The sequence below is a fragment of the Pogonomyrmex barbatus genome, unplaced genomic scaffold (genome assembly GCF_055798465.1).
Source record: "Pogonomyrmex barbatus isolate J1 unplaced genomic scaffold, ASM5579846v1 scaffold3, whole genome shotgun sequence".
Taxonomy (NCBI): domain Eukaryota; kingdom Metazoa; phylum Arthropoda; class Insecta; order Hymenoptera; family Formicidae; genus Pogonomyrmex; species Pogonomyrmex barbatus.
In genome coordinates this window covers 21,751,061-21,771,144 of record NW_028297127.1, presented here as the reverse complement: position 1 = coordinate 21,771,144, position 20,084 = coordinate 21,751,061, and the positions used below count along the sequence as shown (strand labels likewise).

The window sequence follows — 20,084 nt, the reverse complement described above, 5'->3', positions numbered from 1 at the left end:
ATCACGTGACCGTCAACGGACTTGCGCACCATAGCCAAGGATCGCACGCGCGGTGATTTATCGATAAACTACACCGACGAGTCTGTTTTTCCTCTCGCGCTGCTGTTTTTCTTCCATCCACTCGCTCTTCTCCTCCGTGGGCGCGTTCAAATAAACGATATATTATGGCGCGCGGAAATTGTAAATAATTGCAGATAAGTAAATCGGAAAACGCGTTGCCTCTCGCGTCAAGAGCATCGTTTATCGATAAATCACCACGGTATCGATTGATTTCTCCCCGTGAGGGTATGTTTATGTGCGATTATGCAAATCCGTTCAGTTTAGTATTTAGATTTTCAAGAAAGAAAGTTATAGAAAGTGTAGTATTTAAATAAAAAAAAACACGGATGAATATTCGAAAAATACGGATACATTTTTAATATAATAACATGAATGAATATAACTGTGTAACACTATAATTTATTAAAATAATGGAGTAATCTTCAGCTTTTGCAATTATGAGTAATTAAATTTTATGTATCTATAACACGCAAATGTAAATGTATATATTTTTTTTAACATATATATCTTTATATATGTGTGCGTGTGTGTACATCACAAATTTTATATTGTATATAATATATAGCATATAAAATATAATAAAAAATATATAACAAATAACTTTGTTACATATAAATATATATCTAGTTTAACTTTCTTATATGTGTGTAAGTAACAAGCGAAATACAATATAAAAATACAATGTTAACAAATGTGATGTCTAATTAATGAATGTATTAATCTATCCATCAAATGGAAATTATTATTTTCTTAATATTAAACATTATCTGTATAAAAATTAATATAAAATTGTAGTATATAAAGAAAATATATAAAAATACTGCTTATAAAATGGATTTTTAAAATTATATAAAAAGGTAAAGGATGGCGTGATACTTGGTCGTATCACATATTACAAGGTATACATGCTGTGCAAAATCAACGGCGGTAGCGTGAGCAGTAGAGCCCCAGTTAAATATGTTGTGGCACTTCCGAGGCACCAAAATGCTGAAAAGTAGGAATGTACGCGTTCAAGAAAACGCTATTGACGAAGCAGAAGCATTTGCGCGAATTTAATTTACTTGGACTTACCTGAAGACGCGACGATGGGGCCACAGGCGCGAGCTAGCGCACCTAGAGAACGGAATATACCAGTGATTACACCCTTTTGATGTTCAGGTCCGATACGCGTTACCAAAGTCATCATACAAGTAACAACCATAGCGGTGGCTGCAACAAATAATACGTAGCAATTGTTACCAATCGGACGCGACATGTATTATATTTCTCACAATAAATCCGAATGTATTTTATACATCGAATAATAAATAAACAAACATAATGCTCACAAACTGCGAAAAGAAAGATTCCGATACACAAAACTTGTACATTGGTAGCAACACCGATACATATAAATGCGGGAATTATTAGCCACAAACCCTAGAATGATGTAAAAGATATTACTAAATAAAGAAAACGTTATCAAATAATGCAGAAATGCGAATGAGAATTTCTCACCAGCTCACTGGTAGCTTTCGTTTTATTCGGGAGAATGTGTCGTATCCAGCCACCCTGTAGAATTGCCATGATCAGTCCGATCCCGAGAAACATCCATCCCTGTTGCATACTTGTAAATCCGAATGTATGATGTGTCAAAAATGTCAAAGTAAATTCCAAGCCGCTGTATATAAACAGGTATATAAAATATGCTCGACCTAATATCTTCAAATCTCGTTGATCTAAAAATAAAATTTGGATGTTTTCATTAAAACTCATCCAATTTTTTTTACTGCTAATAAGCAATTCATTACTTATTCATTAATTACATAAATTATTGATAATAATTATTGCTTATTAAATAAGAGAGGGAGTTGCTTTCGACATTGTTTGTGTCAGAATACCTTGCTGGCTCAAGTTTAATACTCCGTTAAATTGGAAAAGATCTATGGGATTAATGTAGGAAATCGCCCCGGATAATCCTTTTGCTAAAGTAGCCGCTCTGTGTTTCAGCGATAGACTCTCTTTCAGATAGTAGGCAACAAAAAATAAGTCACTTAAGGCAAGGGAGAGCGCAAATAGAGCCGGTATCACATACCATGTGCCTTCCCTGTTACCGCTAGAAATCCATGCAAAAAACGCCCCTATCATTGGTCCCACAACAAAACCAATAGAAAAGGCTATCCCTACAAGTGCCTGTAGAAACAAGAAAGAAACACAGGATTCAGAATTAAATAGCATCCATTTCATGTGGAAGTACTCAAACATGATTTATATCCATTACCATTGCCTTTCCTCTTGATTTTGGGGAAGTAACATCGCTGATAATAGCCATTGATAAACTGATATTTCCTTTACTGATTCCACCTACAAATCTAGCTAATATAAAAATACTGAAATCCATGGACAAAGCCCACAAGAGATAAGAAAATGAAATGCCCGCTAAACAAAGTAGCATCAATGGTTTTCGTCCATAAATATCCGATAATGCTCCTATGATTGGTGATCCCAGGAATTGCAAGAAGGAATACATAGAACCGAGGAAACCTGTGAAATAAAAAGACTTACTTATATATACATCTATATTTTATATGTGATTTATTAAACACTTTAAAGATAACACATTTATTGTTCTGGATAGAGATCCAAGTACTAACCTCCATAAAGGACTGTGCTGACCTTATCTGGTGCATCAAAAAATACTTGTACGCTTTTCATGTGGTTCAAAATAGTAGAGTACAATCCCTGTCCATTTTCTATTTCTTTGTAATGGTCCAATAGAGCTGGCAGTAGTGGCAGTATCATTGTAAATGCTAGGAGATCCAGCATTAAGGATATAAATATTACTCGTACCGTATTATCCTTCATTTCATTCATGTTTCCTTTTTTCAATATGTGATAAAATGTTAATATGACAACTTGTTTCAATTTTATAATTTTGTCTATCTTCGTAGATTCTTCATATCTTCACGTGAGCGAGTTCTTCAATCAACAATAGACTCTTATGCAAGTGTCATTGAGGATTTTGTGATTCAGGAAGCAAATTACACTATATAATTTGCAAACGAATATCTTCATAGAATTTAATTGGTATCTTCTCGATTACATAATTTACGTAAATATTGCCACGCAGCATTCATATTTGCCCTGAAAACACAAGGCACGATAAGGAAGAGCTTTCCGGTCTCGTCATCGCACGAGATCGCCGAAAGAAACTTGCGTTGCCCGAAAGTGAAAGGCTCCAGTCTACCATCCCACATCCCGTTATATCCTGTTTGCTCCGCGGTCAGCAATTCAAACGTCAAATCTGTCAACAACAAAGTTATCAACTTAGAGAAAGTATTTCGATCCGCAATGAATAAAACGGGAAATGTTTATATCGACGGATAAGCGTTCAACCGGTGTCGCTATCTCTCGCATGTTTTTGGTCGGCATGGTCGGTAGAGATCTGCACCTTCAAGACCGACTCCGCTCAGCATCGAATTGCGAAGGGACAACGATTTCCTCTCGGATTTTCGTCCATCTGCGGCGGAAAAGCACAAGGTGAACCATGGGACAATGGGTCTGATAACTCTCTGGCCGATTACAGCGAGCGTATCGACCTTGGCGTGAAAAAACGAGCGGCGGGCGAATTTTCTTCATCGGCGCCAAGTCGCGAATCCGAGGGGATCATTACATTGTTTCTATTTGCCAGTGAAGCGAGAAATAGTCGGCGAGCGAGCGAACGAGCGGGCGAACGACGGGCGGGAGGGTGGTGCGGCGCACCCAGAGGCATTATGATGCACGTTCCGACTTCCGGCAGCGCGCGCTCTCACGCACGCATACGCAGACGTGCGCGTCTCTTTCGCGCACGCGTCTCTTTCGCGCGCGCGCTCGGATCCTCGGAACTCCTCGCGCTCGGATCCTCGGAGCTCCTTCGCTCCGCGCTTCGACACACGCACCATCGAACTTCCTCGCGACCCAACGCTCGAACAAAGATCTTTTCAAACCCGTACCGAACTGTAATCGCATGGCCGCGCTCGAACCAACGATCGTTTCTAAATGCACTCTCCGTTGCAACTCAATACTCTCAATGCTGCTCTCTCTCTCTCTCTCTCTCTCTCTCTCTCTCTCTCTCTCTCTCTCTCTCTCTCTCTCTCTCTCTCTCTCCTTCTCCCTTTTCCTCTTTGTAGTTGTAACGTGCGTCTTCTCTCTCGCCTGCGAGATTCACGGTCTCCTTCCCTCTTCACACGTGGAAATACGAGTTATGTGACACACGGAAGAAAAAAAAAATCAAAGCGTGAGAAACGATTCACGTGCGATCGATCGGATTATTCTGCTTTTGAGAAAAGAAAAGATACCCCGTGTCGAGAATAAGGGACGCCTTCGAGAAGCCGAATAAATATCATGCGGACATGATGATCGTCCCTGACCTATAATCTCTGTATGTTACATCGTATATACATATATATTTATTATTCTATTAGGATGAACGGGCATTATCGATGTCGATATTGTTTATTATTTCACGTGGCCGATCTTGACTATCCGTTTCATTCGAATTTATAATTCTAGTATTAAAGAAATATAAGAATAACATATAAATATGATTTTAGAAAATTTACAAGTATAATTCTAAATATTTCCAAATATGATTTCAGGTCTATGACTCTAGACGAGAATAGAATAAAATGTACGGAAGACCAGTAGTGGGAAGTTTCGGAAATTTGGAACAAACGAATGCGACAATACAAGTGAGCGACACGAACAATTTATTTATGCGATCGAAGATTTGTCATCGGAATCGTGCTTGAGACCATCGAAAATCGTGGCGTTTTACGAGCGAGGCTGATTTACGCGTTGCAGCAGGTGGCAAGGAGTGACGGCGCGGCGTCGTGCTGGTCAAAAATTTCAGCAAGGGTACCGCTTGCCATCTGGGTTCCTGCCTCCGCGCAGCGGCCATACGTACCCGATACCGGAGCCTTACGTGCCCCTCGAGATTTTCGAGTGCGCTTATAAAGCGATAACGCCGCGAAATTGTAGGTTTTGCGATGTACTTCCGGTTAAATATTCGATTATTCGAATGAGACAATCATCGCTTGCTAACGATTCATAATTAGATGGAATGTGATATTTGTTACGTGTAGTAGTCTCTTGTAAGGAAAAGTTTATTCCTGATTTTCCATTTTTGTTGTATAAGAGATTTAGATAAAAAAAAAAAAAAAAAAAAAAATGAGAATTTCATACGAAGCCATCACAGATACATCCTGCGTCCTCAGGTCGTACTTTCAAAGTAATTTCATTCGCGTTCAGAAATATTCCAGCGTCACGATTACGGTAATCGAGTGCACAAACAGAAACGGGCACGCGCCGGCAATAAGCAGGTGTTGACATTGAACAAACTCCCCCTCAACGTTTTTCCCGTTTTCTCCTGACGCTGTTCCGTTGTGGGTTTTGGTTGCTTCGAAATCGATCAAACGTTGGTTTTCCAACGGAAAAAATAGTTTCGCTAAAGCATATAAAAATTTGGCCAGATATAGAGTTGAAAATTTGAATCAACAAAATAATTACGTAGAAGATGTACACAAATTAGTTGTTAGAATATTAATAATTTTTTACTTTTATTATTATTATTTAAGCATTCTTTATTTTGTTGCTTTAATATTCTATATTATTTTATAGATTTATATTTTGTTATTTATATAATTTTTAAATATTTTCAGCAAATTTATTTTTTCTGTATGAAATGATCAATTATATTTGCTTTATTGTTTGATAAGTCTCGACCTTTATTTACGATTATGTTTTAATTTTATATTTTCGAATATTCTTGAAATTTCTTAAATATTATTTCGTCGTTAGAGTTAATTCAAAGTTGAAAAAGCATTAATTTTCAAACATGTATAGACATGTACAATTTCTTCATACATTCGACTTTTATTAAATAAATCCCAACCGAACAAACTGAAATATATTATATTTCCTAATTTTTTTTAAACTATCAGCATGTATCCTCGGAACTCATTCATTTCTATTCTTTAGAAACGCTTTTACTAGACCGGATATGATAAATCCTAAAATGTCATTTTGTCAAGACTCGTCAACCAAATGTTTTGTTGCACGAAAAAAGAAAGCTTTGAAATGTCAAAAGAAATAAATGACCATATTAATAGAACATAATAACAGAAGAAGAGGATTATAAATTTAAGAGATATTGAAAAATTTGTCGAAAAGTTTATTATCGGTAATTCTTAATTCAATAATAATAACAAAATTTAAGAATATATGAAATATTATTATATTATATCATAAAAAATAAAAAATTATTACATTTTATTAATAATTATTAACAATTATTAATAATTATTAATTATTAACAATTAATAATCGTGAAAAATGAGTATTTAGAAAGGCTCTTTGAATATGTTGTAGTATGTTGTAATATGCCAATGTTACATATATATTACCTATTTTTATTTACAAAAAAATGAAAAAATTATTAAAATATAGATTAATCTACATCGCATATAAAATACAATACAAAAAATTTTGCGGCGGATTTAGAATCTAGATAAAAAATTATTTAAATAATAAAAAGGAAATGTGTTTTAATAATAATATAATTAAGAAATAAAAATCTCAATTTTTTTATGTAAATATTTTAAATTTTTAAAAAATTTTAAATTTTAAAAAAATTTTAATAAAAAATTTTAAATATTTAAGATAATTTATGTAAAACTTCATTCATGACGCAAAGCTTAGTTGTTTTGTAAATAAAAATTAAATTGTTATTAAAAATACAAACGGATGATGATATAAATAAAATTAAATTTTAAAACTTAATTTTTCTTTTTTGTATTATATTTAAATGCAATTTAAAATAATCTGTTAGTTGTTCATAATAATTTTTTTATTGTAAATATTATAAATAAAAATTATAAAAATAGGTATAATGCATCTTTAAGATTCGACTTTCTCGCTGCAGCTGAATTGAATTATAACGTCGAATTATAAAGGCGAGACATGTAAAATGACATGTAAAAAATTTCTTGTATTGTACCTTTATTTTATATTTTTTTCTTAAAAACATATTTTTATATACTTAAAACTTGTAAAAAATATCAGAAAGTAAGATATCTGTTCACATAAAAAATCACATAAAAGTGTAAAATAATTCTTAAAGTAATGGTATACTGCTCAGCTATCAGAAATTATCAGATCACTAGATCTAATTGTTATTGCAAGAAATTTTTTACATGTTTCTCGCTTTTGATGTCACACAACCCATGTCATACCATGAGAAAACTAAGCCTTAAGGCATTTATGATCATGTATAGAGGAAAAAATGGATGAAATAGAAAAGATATAAGAATTTTCTAACTGTTTTGAAATAAAACGCTTCCAACAGTGTACAAAAAATGAATTGTCATCCTTGACCATAGACCATTTTCTTTGCAAAAGAAAAGAGGATCTAAGAAATTTTTGTCCGCAAATTTTCAAAGACATGGTATTGTCTCCTTCGATGGTTAATGATGCTCATTCGATACAAAAGAACATGTGGAATGAAGTAAATAAATCACAATTTTTAAGACAAATTGTTATTATATGTTAAATTATAAGCTGAACTTCCCAAGAATTTAGAAGATTAATAGAAAAAAAGCAAAAATTTTATATTTGACAAACGTAGGAAATTTTTATCCGTAACATGCATTTAACGCAAGACGCAAATATTTTCGAATATAACATTATAAAAGAATATACGTTTCAAATAAAATGATTTATTACGGAATGATTTATCAATTGGAATCCGACATGATCTTTTGTATTTTCTCTGCCTAACCATATATATGGACAATGGCTAGGATTGCCATATTAAAATTTTCAAAATTAAGACTTACAAACCAAAAACCCCGGACAAAAATGCGTTTAAATTAATAAAATTGATTAGAACAGTAAATGAATCATTATTTCACATGTAATTGTTCATTAGCATTCAGAGCAAAGAGAAATTTAAACTGGATACTAAATAAATACAGACTATTTTGATTTAAAATAAAAAGGACGCTAAAAATCTTCTCGAATACCCTAAAAAAGAGGACAGTGTCCGGAGAAAAGAGGATGAATGGCAACCCTAACAATGGCATATAAGAAAAGGAAAATTCTTTTCTTAATACCGGAACGTATGAGAGAGAAATCAAAGAGATACAAAGGAACGACAGGAAGCTTAGTCGGAAGTATACAACTGAGTATCGCCAAGAAAAAGTCTGGACAATAGACAAAGAAAATTTTCGATACCACCGTCTGTTACAGTATCCATAGATGCGGCGCCAGTTCTAGTTTTAATTCTTACAACATATACGATTTTGCATCCCAGCAGATCCCAGTATATCTTCGCCAGTTAAAGGTATCCATGTTTGCAATACATGAAAGAGAGAATTGTATATATTTCGCTAAATATTCGTCGTTAAAAGGCAAGTAAAGGCATAATAAAATTACCATTCGCTATTTTAGGTTGTGAACCTCTCTCAAATATCACACTGGAAATGTTTTTTTAATATCTAATCTTCTAATAAAATTCCTTAGTCTTGAAATCTCGAGACTCGCACACTTAAACTTATACTTTACCTTAATTTCATTAAGAATATTTAAAAAATTATAAAATAATAATATATACTATCCGCATTCATTTTCTCAAATTTTTGTAATTCATCTCAGATTACCCAGATGCACATCGAATTATCTATTTACCCAGGCTTTCAATGAAATTTTCACAATATTATTCTCAAATTAGTTTTTTTGTGACAATTTTTAATAGAATTTCTAAAATATTATATTTCAATAAATAAAAATAAAAGCAGCCAGTTTCGAATTGATCATAACTGAGTTGCGATATTCAAGAATGAGACTTGGGAATGTTTAAGATATTCAAGAAGTTTCAGTTAAATTAAATTATAGACATTAAATAAATTTAATAAATAAATAAAGGAAAGTTGAAAATTAATATTTAACACAATCTTTTAAGATTGACAATACCTTGAAAATTTTATAAATTGTTTCTATCTAATAAATTGAAAATCTAATAAATTGTTTATTATCTGAACACATATCTAAAACCTGAAGTCGATTCTTTAACTGGTTCACTTGTTATTTAACTTTTAATTTTGCATGAATTCTTGTAGAATAACAGCGTATTTCCACTTATATCAACAAAATTATAAAAAAGCAACAATATTCTGAAACTTTGTTTTTGAATAAATAAAATACTGAGCAATGTTTCTAAAAAAAAGTTCACATCGATTCATTGACTCATTCTCGAAATATTAAGCAATATAGCAACATAAAATTTCAAAAATAAGTTATATTTCAAAATACGTGGCTGTTTTCGACTGTTTTCGAAGCTAGCTTGTAGATACTGTAGGAGATCGCAAGAGAACTAGAGCGATGTTGCCATGTTTATTACATGATGTGAATAAGCATTCTATTTTGATTTGTATAAAGTGTTAGAAAGGCAAATATTATGTCAATGATATTTGTTTACATACTTAGGTGCTTTTAAGTATCATTTGATATTTAATCTACGTCAAATATCAATGTGCACCACGTTTTTTTCGTACATTTCTTCCTACAGTTGATTACAAGTAAAATTCATTCCAAAAATTTTTTGCCGACGATTATAAAAATTGCAAAATATACAAATATATTCAATTGTAATGCTAAATATCATATTAACTAACATTATTTAAGCCTTCTACACAATACAAACACATATAGTACATATCTTAACTTATAAAACCTATAAAACACAAAATTTCATCAATTTCAAATTTAAATAACTTTTATTTGGGATTATATAACTAAAACTGACTTCTTGATTGCATCGAATATCCCGTTAATTAAAAATAGATGTACAATTTTACAAAACAAATTTTATTTGAAATATTAAATTTTGTTTGACCTTTGCGCATTATTTGCGAAATCTAAAACTGCCAACATTCTGATATATTCCTCCGTTTTTGCGTGAAAAATTTTTGCGTGAAATATAGATGAGTATCGTACGAGTGTGCCCTTGAACTTCATAAGCTAGTTATGAATCATCCTATATAAACCCCGAAGGGTGCGAATAAGAGAGAAGGAGAGAGAAAGGGAATACAACGGTTTATGTACTATCCTGTATATATGTATAATCCCGTCGTTTTTCCTTCTGAATGGTCCTTCTAGAAGGTCTAGATGGTGACCATCTAGAAAGATGACGTGATATAAGTTTCTCTAAGTAAGAGGGATGCTAAAAGAAGAGATGCCTCAACCCTCCGAATGCAAAGAGTAATACTTTCCGAAGAAATAAAAGAAAAGTAGTGCGTTCGGACGCTATATGCTCAATTTCAGGCTTAGAAGAAGAGGGAGAAAAGGGGAAAAAGGGGAAGAGAAGGATGAAAAGAGAAGGATGTACATACAGGAAGAAACGAAGACGCAGTCCCAATTTGCTTCTGCTTTGAAAGCAGAATGGCGTAGAATAGAATAGGGAATAGTTTATGTGACGTTTTAGGGCGTAAGCCACTTCACTTTCATGTGAGGTCGATAGAATAAAATGGAATATGTTCGTACAGGCATAATATGACTCGATATAGTTATATAATTTCAAAACACTTCGTTGACAAAGAGAGATGGGCATGTCGATGCAGAAAATTCGGGCACCGATGCACCTTGTGCGCACGTATGAAATTTACATAAAAGTACGTACATATTTTCCTTCAAAATTGAATTTTTCTCTTCTCTGCCAAGATACAAAAGAATAATATCGCGTTGCTTTGAAGAAACTCAATAATTTCAAGAGCAACAAGACACGACTTTTTTCGTGGCTCGAAAAAAGATTCGAAAAATCGCAATTCGCGCGATTATACCTAAGAGGAAAGTGACATCCTTCGGAAAAAAAAGGAAAGGGCAGCCTAGGCCAGAATCGAAACAGAAAGAAAAGCCGAAAAGAAGCATGGAAATACATACGGCGAAGAAAAAGAACGGCGAAAAGGTGGAAGAAGAGGAGAAGGAGGAAGAAAAAGAGATGGTCGCTCGTATGCGGTCTTATGCGTGAGCATACATGGGGCACAAGCATAAATATATAAGTTGTACATGCTCGCATAACCGAAGCAGATGCACGCAGAGCGCAGCTGTCCTCCTACTGAGTAGTGGTTCTCAATCATCCCTTTCCTCGATTTTTCTCTCTCCCTTTACCTCCTTACCTCCGCTCTCCCTCGCACCCGCTCTCCTCCTGTTCGTCGACCCCCTCCCCCCTCCGACGACAAGCGCGGGAGTCCGAGGCACAAAGGAAATCGCTGTACGACGATTGCACTACGATTGTCGATAAACATTCGCGTCGCAGCTGATCGAGCGATTTCTTTCTGTTTTCTCGCCCCTTTCTCCTCTCCTCCTCGTTCACTCGCGGAGGGAAAAAGGGCAGAAGCGACATTAGAAAAGGGAACGTACAAGGCGAAAAAATATAACGCGTGTCTCCGGGAAGAGATGTATATACACGTCGAACGAAGGCACGCCTGATCGAAGAATAATGCCCGATGCGTTATATATTTTCGATCACGCGCTTTCGGTGGATTCGAGGAATTTTCCTTGGGCTCCGACTGTTATGTCACGTCATAGGAAAGAAATAACGCCTCGATAATATGCCTTGGTAGAAGCGCGATTGAAAACGATTGAGAAAGATTGAGAAGCGAGCGTGTTTGGAATTCGTAATAATCTTAGCTTTCCCGACGGCTCTAGCGAATTTTCGCTTTTTCCCTCGAATCAGGGCGAGCCGCAGTCGTCGTAGATCGCAACGGATAATTTCTTTCGATTAAATGCCGAGGAAATACCATTTATGAAATTCATCGTAATGCGAGGATAATATACCAACGCAACGGAGGAGCGTGCCGCTAATAATGTTGAGAGGAGCGTTCCAACCTGTTACAAAGTGGTGCCCACGTTTTTAATGACGCGAACACGTGGTGAACGCAAGTTTCAGCTGTTCCAGGTGATACCACGGAACGTGTGTTACGCGCGGATCGACAAAGCGAGCGAAACTGTTTGAAATCGGTACAATCGTGATGCCTCGTGATCCACGATGCGGCACCCGATTGAAACGTTATTCCTCCGGATCTCACTTGTCATTTTCTCGATTTACAATCGGACAATCGATCATTTTTGCATTAATGGCCGACCTAAAATTCTCCCAGTGTAACGTAGATTTATATGAGGTGTGCTGAGAATCAAACAAGAACAATCCCACGAATCGATCTCTCCGCAAGCAGTTTGACATAAATCTTTCCGTCGCGAAGATCGCGAATATCGCAAATCTCATTATTAAATTAAACATTACGCAAGTACTTTTGATATACACTTTGCTGTATTCTGCGATTATTTTATAATCTGTTAATTATTTATGAATGATTTACAATGACTTTGAGAAGGCTGTTCTTATTCACAGTTTTCGGCAATTTAACTATCCTATTTACATATATTTATAAGTGCACAATAAAACGCGGCATGGCGAAACGACCATGTGTACATGCTGCGATGCGTAAAATTACCGAGTAAACAGAATTAAACACTTTAGCGAGATGACAAGGTAATCGTTGATCATGTGAATTACAAGGCATTATTTATAAAATATTAACGAAGAGAAAGAGGGCGTTTTTCGTTATAGGACATGAAATTGATTGGCGTTATCCGACGGAAAGTAATTTACCGGAAAATACATGCCAAGTATAATATAAGATGACCGATGATATTTGTAGAAATTAAAAAAAAACAAGTGCTTATAAACACTCGATAGACATAATATACGCGGTATCTTATCACCTTTTTTAATGTTGTTCGCTTCTATCGTTAATAAGCAAGATCAAAATAGATCGTATTATCACGTATAAAATTATATATTTGTTAAATTGTCTTGATACGCATGTAATATTCATAAAAAGTTGACAAACCGCTGATTATTCATTCGAGTATTTAAGCCTCATATTACAGACAATCTATAACTTTGTCGGAAATTTTTGTGTAGCATTTCGCAGCACGACTGTTGGTAGGATTTCAAAGTTTTCGTTTTCTGAAAAATTTGAATGATCATTCTTTGCCTGCCAACGAATCACAGTAATTCGCTAAGAAACACGTGGTAAATTCTCATTGGTGCAGTACACAGACCAGGATTTCAGAGTTCAAAATATAGAGTACGACAAGGAATTCTCTTGTCTGTCACATCGTCGTAAATCACATGCACACTACTACTATAATCGGGACGCGTGTATATAACCGTAAACGTTAATTTTAATCATTTGATGCCGAATAGTGGTATCTCTCCCCCAGGTTTTGGTGCTACATCTTTCAGGCTACATCTTTCTGATTGGTCGCCAACCGCCTGTCACTGCCTACCTAGACGGAACAACAACCTGGACCATACCTCGATGGACCTGGACGGAAGAACCAGGGGCGGTTGCCGGGTGTGAATGATCGTTAAGAAGCCAAAAGTTTCCTTCCAGGGACAGCTGATATAATTTTGGCGGGCTCCGAACGTATGATCGGAATAATGTGAGAAAAGGCGGAGAAAAAGACGGAGAGAAAGAGAGAAGGGAAAGGGGAGAAAGAACGATAGAGAGAGACGCACAAGGGAGGAGGACGCCGAGGACAAGAATGAGGAGAGGAAGGGGCACAAGCGCAGGGAAAGGGAATGAGAGAGAAAGAAGGAGAGAAAGAGAAGAGGGCTTCGAGAAAAGGGAAGAAAAGGAAGAAAGAGGGAGACATTTGCTTCTACCGGGATAGAAAGGAGATATCCTACCATCCTCAGGTCCCATCGTTGAATCGTTGGTTTAGCAGCTTCAATGTCACCGTCGTCATCCTTTCCTGATTATCGTCATCGTTGCTACTCGCTGTTAAATAAGAATACGCCCGCTCTCCCCACTCCTTGGGGCCCAAACCGAATAAAGGAAGCGGGACCAGGTGTCCCAACCACAGTTTGCTCGAGGACCTCGCTGCCGTCAGTCATCACTTCATCTACCGAAGAACTCTCTTTCCATTTCGATCCTCGTTGAATCTTCTCGCGCATTCTCAATCTCTCGTTAGTGTTGTGTAGTGACGAGAAAGACTATAAAAAAAAAAAAAAAAAAAAAAACAACATACTTGAAGATGAAAAAAAAAGCCGAAAAAGAATCAAAGAAAAAAGAGAGAAGAGAAAGAGAGACAGAGAGAGACAAAAAAAAAGAAGAGAGTGATCTATCGCGAGTGATGGACGACGATCTAACAACGTGTCCGATTTATTTCCTGCGAGTGACGCACCTCGATCGAGCGCGCCGCCCGGCGCGTCACGTGCCGAAGAACATACGAAGATCGAGAAGGAAGACGACGATGAGAATCAAGAAGAGAAGAAGGGGCATTGTGCGAGAGGATCGAGAGAGGAGCCGCGTCACGGCGGATTGACACGGCGATGATCGACGTCGGCGCGGCGTCGATCCGCATCTCCCGTCTGCACGCCGATCGCAACGCGGAGTGACCAGCGCGAAATTTCACCGGAAAGAGGAAGCGAGAAGAGGTCGCATACCGAGGACCCGAGAGGACCACCTCGTCGTCGTCTGTTATGGGTAAGACTGACGGTAAGATTGATTTGATCTTTTGATACGTCGGACGATATCGCTGATGCGGCGGGAAAAAGATTCCAAGATAAAATGCCCCGAAAAGCAAACTCGTCACGACACGATAATAGACACGGGAACGCAGGTCGACGGGAATCAAACTAATTTTTTAACCATCCGAGAGGTGCGAGTCGCGTGAAAGACCTCGACGTCTCTCATATCTCGCGATTGTTTTTCTTTCGCTCAGTTTTTTTTTTTATTTACGAGACAGCATGTTTTTGACATCGCGAAATCGGCACGGTCGGCACGTTAAAAAAAAAAAAAAAAAAAGAATTTGCGAGAGGCTTCGTGATCGGTAAAAAGCTTCTCGCGGGAGAAGTTTTCGATCGCACCGGCACGGCGGCGTCGTTCGCCGAAAGAGCGGTGCTCGATATTCTAGAGGTGCGGGACATTGTTTGCGTTACGCACGCATTGAGCGCCCGCGATAGAGCTCGGATTACGAGTTACGGAGAAACGAGAAACGTCGCGGACGATAAACAACAGCGTATTTACGCGCGAATATCTGCACGCCGCGTCCATTTCCGCTTCTCCGAGAGTGGCGGCGGCAGCGTCGTTGTCGTCGTCGTCGGAAGTCGGAAGTCAGAAGTCGGAAATCGAGTCTCGAGAACGTTACGTCATTGTTACGCGAAGATCTTCCAAAAAGGGGAGGAAAAAAAGAAAAAAAATGCACGAGCAAAAAAGGAGTCGACGCAGATCGTGCGTAAACGTGTTTTCACGCCGACATTCCGAATCGCATTGCCTCTCCGAGGGTTTGGTGCCACTTTTGAAACGAACGATCCTACGTGTGTGCATGGTGTCTCTCTCTCTCTCTCTCTCTCTCTCTCTCTCTCTCTCTCTCTCTTTGTGCGTGCATGCGTGTGTGTGCGTGTATATACGTATACATGAATTAGCGCGCGCCCAGGTCCCTCGGTTTCTCGTTTCACAGAAATTCCGGCGGTGCGCGGGATCCCTATTTCTCAGCGAGAGGCCCTATTTTCGGCGGCAACGCGCAGCGTCCATGGGCCGACCTGTGGTCCACAAGAGGCGACCTCGGGCGACCACTATGATTTGTAATTCGAAGTAGACGCTAGATGTTAGAGGCTCTCCGATTTGGAGACTGACCGCCAAGGCCACGTCGGAGAAGCCCCCCGTGCATGCAAGCGAGCGAGAAAGAAGGACGTAGGAGAAAGAAAGAAGAATGGAGGTACGCACGCACGCACGCACGCACGCGACGCTCACGCATTTCTCGCCCCCATCAATGGGCGAACGCGTGTTACGCGCGGCGCAGCGTGCGTAATCTCTCGTAATTCCAACGAATTGCGCGTATCACGAAACGGACAAACGGACGGATGGACGAGCGGACTTCGCGCTCGATTTCCGGTGGCGATCGCTGAAGCAGAAAATTCGTTCGCAAAGTTCGTTCGCGCGCCGCGTCTCATCTGATTATTTTTGAAAAATATGATTTTTGGCAAAGATGATTTGGAATCGTTAATTCTGATAATTTTTAACAATAACGTTTGCTTAATTTTCTAAATTTTTTATTCGATCTCATCCGAGAGAACGCGACGGTTTATTTTAAATTGAAATAATTTGAAATTTAAATAATTTAATTGTGTGTTCTCTCGCTTTTTATGTTAGTTTAATTTAATTTTATATTTTTTTCCTTTTTTAATTTATGTTGCATCTGTTTTTCTCGCACCACGCTATTTTCTCGATGTACTCCTTTTGTAATAAACCTATCAATTTATAATTTACAAATACTTAAGTCATTTTGCATCTACAATTCTCACAATACAATTCTCTTCAATTTTTCAATGCCATTTCTGCATTGGAAAATTGCAAAAATCTCATTCAGATATCGCGTTTTATTTTTTCTTTTTCACAGCTTTTGGGCGATGCAGCCGGACCTGCGGGACCCTTCGACAGATTCGGCCCTGGTCTTCGGCTCGCACGATCCTGCATCGCAAATTGGAGCGGAATGACTACCGTCGAGTCGAAAAGTATATATCGTCGTCGGTTCGACCGATTCATCGGCGCCTCAGAAAACGAACGAAGCTACATGTTGCATGAGAGATGGGTCGAGATATGTGTCAATATTAAGTAGATAACATTTTTCAATATTGCACTAGTCCCGGCCTATCGGGATGCATTGTATTTCATCGAAGAAGGAAACAAAGATGGACCGACAACGGACAAGTGAGAAAAAAGAAAAATAGAGAGAACATTGTTTGAAAGAAATTTGCCTCCTCAAAAGTAGTTGTTCGAAATAAAAAATCTTCGAGGATCGGGCAGGTGGGGATGGGGGCAATATTTGTGAATGATTAAATTCAAATTGCACTTGTCCCGGCCTGCTGGATCAGCTCGACATATCGACGTGTCGCCTGATATCCGATAAGAATCTTGATAGAAGCGCATATCCGGTGAAATCTGATCCCGTTGGTTTTTATATTAATTCACAGTACCGGATAGTCTGAATGCTAGTTTGTAAATTAGATCCAGCTTCACTTTACTCGTTTTATCATAGAAATTAGAATCGATGAAATTATCGAGATAGCTTTTTTTATTAATTTGCAAAATTTTATTAAAACATCCCGAGAATATAGAAACATTATAAATTCTATTGATCGATTTTAATAACAAATTTTTCTAGTGTAGAACATCGAAATTTCGATTATTGCAAGCGAAAGAGTTATAAAATTTCCGAGTTCGATTCGATTAAACGATTGATGAGAATCTATTAAAATTAATTAAAATTAATTAATTAAAATTAATTTGGTATTTATTACAATAATCTTTATTATAATAAGTCATACGATGCAGTGTTTCAATTTTCTTAATTCTGCTCCATGTGTTATTAATCTTATCATTCATGTTTTATAAACTGAAACATAGATATAAAACTAATAAATTATGTTTTTGTAAAAAAGATATTACGAAAAAATGGAAAATAATAAAAATTGAATAAAATTACTTCAAATGTGAAATCACTTTTCATCCCTTTGTTCTTCTCCAATCTCCTTTAAAGTTTCTTTTAAAGAAATAAATATTTATGATTTTAAGAATAGATATTTATTCGAATGTTCCGAAATAATTTGTTAAAAGAGAAATTAAAGATAGATTTTCTTGTGTTGAGGAGCCATAAATGCTCGCAAAAACTGGCGCGTCGATAAAAATATAAATTAATAAATTTGATTCAAAAATTTCGTGATTCGCGAATAATATTGATCACGCGTTGAATCGCATTGCGTTGCGTGCAAGTTCTCGAAAAAGGACGAGGAGAGAAAGCGTTTTTACTTCAGAACTGTCACTCGGAGTTCCCGCGCGTTTCCGGCCGATTCGGGAGGTAAACGACAACGTTTCCGTCACCTTGCAGGGCGCGATTATTAACGACCGCGCACGAATTCGGAAGGAAGAAAGGGTGGTAAGAAAGAAGAGAAAAGAGAGAGGGAGAAGAAGCCGCGCATCCTTTTGTGCGGCGCCGCGCTCACGTAACCGTTCCATCCGAAACGGTCGCACGGCATCGGAAAAGAAAGAGTGAAAGGAAGAGAGAAAGAGCAAAGGGAAACGGACTTCTTCCCAGTCGCGAAATCGTTTGTTTATATCACGAGTCCCGAATTCGCGGGGATTCGATTTTTCACACTTCCGAGAGAAGAAAAAAACATGATGCTCCAACACGTATATCAGACACGTATCTATATCTTCCTCTCACATCCCCCCTTTTCTCTCTTTTCTTCCTTACTCCGCGCTCTGTTTTCTTTCACGTGTGGAAGTGTCACGTGTGCAACGTACCCCCGTGAACGCGTCGCGGAGCGTATTTCACAATTCTCCCTGGATGACGCGGAGAGAAACGCACAAAGAAAAAGGCGGAAAAAAAAGGAAGAGGAAAAACTCGCTATCAAAGAATACAGGGCGACCGAGAAGCTCGACGGGGAGGGGGGGGGGGGGAGGGAGGGGTTTACGTTACGTTCGATCGAACAAGGAAACACAATAAAAGTAGTGAGGGCTTCCCGTGGAAGAGCGCGGAGGGACGCGAATCCTGTTTTTCATTCGTCCTAACGCCATCTCCGTCTCGCTTCCGCGAACGGGACAAAACGGGACGGGACGGGACGGGACGGGACGGGACGGGACGAAAGCGCGTGTACGCGCGCGCTCCGCACGACGCGCAAAAGCATCCCTCTCTTTAAGGAGAGTCCCACGGTTTGAAATAAAACACCTGGCTTCTCGCTCGCCCGCCCGCCCGCCCTCCCTCCCTTCCTCCCGCGTCCGCGTGTGCGTGCAATACGCATGCACGCGTGCACGTACACGGGTGCACGCTCCTCGTCGTTTTCAGACACACGGCGCAATAGAGCTCTAGCTGGCCTGAAGCGAAGAAAAAAAAAAAAAAAGAATACAGTTTCGTTCTATCGCATTTTGTGTCGCAACAGTGTGTACATACCGAATGTTTGAAGAATGAATTCGAAAATCTTGTGCAAGTGGAAGATCGATAAGATTAAGTCCGAATTGATTTTCTCGATCTTCAGAAAGAGCGAGTTTGATCACGAAACAGTATACATATGTATACACGCTTTGTATACACGTGATGCTAATAATCAGGAATTAGAAAATTTAAAACGATAAAATGTACGTGTTGAAATAAAGTCTCAATAGATGAGATAGACGAGAAAGATATTTATTTAAAAGGAGATATGAATAAAACAAAGTTGGTATTTGATGCTTCAGAGACTTATATACGTTTTATATCCTACACGCAAGTTTTTTTTTCGATATAAAGGAAGAAAATTTTTCTTCTTTCTCGTTTTTCATCTAATACATTCGTACGTCAATTAAGGATAGCGATTCTACATACGGCCGAGGAGAATCTACGTAACTCAAAATAAGAACATTTAATCTCATTTGTACACATTCAAGTATGAAATACTCTGAAATATATGACTGTATCAAAGTTTGCCGAGCGAACTCATAGCTGTTTTCTGGAAAAAAAAAAAAAAGATTTCTCTTTGCTCCCTGTTGATGTGCATGAGGCCCAGAATAAGGTACAAACCCGCGTTCTCACGGAGAGGAGGGAATTCTCTCTCACTCTCGCGTTTCCTTTCATACATTCCTCTCTCTCGTTCTCTCCGGCCTCCGGCCGGAGACTGGTTCCCTCCGGGCTTCCTTACGAACTTTATTGAATTCTTTGTAATATGCCAAAGGGTTCACCGTGCGCAACCGTGAACGCGCACTCTCGCGCGCGCCATTCATATGCTAAACAAATAAATTCGTTGAAAGAAACGAATCTCTATCTGCCACTCTTCCTCTCTCTCTCCGTCTCTCCGTACCTTCCTTTTCCACGAGAGAGGAGAGCAGCTGCGGCTCGTATATAGTATAGTACATACCTACATCGTCGTTAAAAACCAAGGAGAGGATGATACCTTGAGCTATTTA

The 20,084-nt window shown here is 37.9% G+C and overlaps 1 protein-coding gene and 2 long non-coding RNA genes across 4 annotated transcripts; 2 read left to right on the top strand and 1 right to left on the bottom strand.

Annotated features, from left to right (window-relative positions):
- The first annotated feature begins 86 nt into the window (after positions 1–86).
- LOC148936159 (uncharacterized) lies at positions 87–1,529 on the top strand. Its single transcript, XR_016139864.1, has 2 exons — positions 87–285; positions 918–1,529. It is a non-coding gene; the product is annotated as an uncharacterized LOC148936159 (long non-coding RNA).
- rtet (major facilitator superfamily domain-containing protein rtet) lies at positions 367–19,814 on the bottom strand. Its single transcript, XM_089079642.1, has 9 exons — positions 19,702–19,814; positions 13,832–14,137; positions 2,694–3,343; positions 2,321–2,583; positions 1,941–2,232; positions 1,558–1,778; positions 1,389–1,479; positions 1,132–1,269; positions 367–1,047 (listed from the first exon to the last, which is right to left on the bottom strand). The coding sequence occupies exons 3-9, from the start codon at positions 2,911–2,913 to the stop codon at positions 953–955; spliced, it is 1,320 nt and encodes a 439-aa protein (XP_088935768.1). The 5' UTR covers positions 2,914–3,343; positions 13,832–14,137; positions 19,702–19,814; the 3' UTR covers positions 367–952.
- Positions 3,338–5,985, top strand: LOC105433519 (uncharacterized). 2 transcript variants are annotated; one of them, XR_016139863.1, is made up of 2 exons: positions 3,338–3,579; positions 4,677–5,985. It is a non-coding gene; the product is annotated as an uncharacterized LOC105433519 (long non-coding RNA). The 2 variants fall into 2 exon arrangements; XR_968499.2 differs by having other exon boundaries at positions 3,338–4,459.
- Positions 19,815–20,084: the final 270 nt, after the last annotated feature.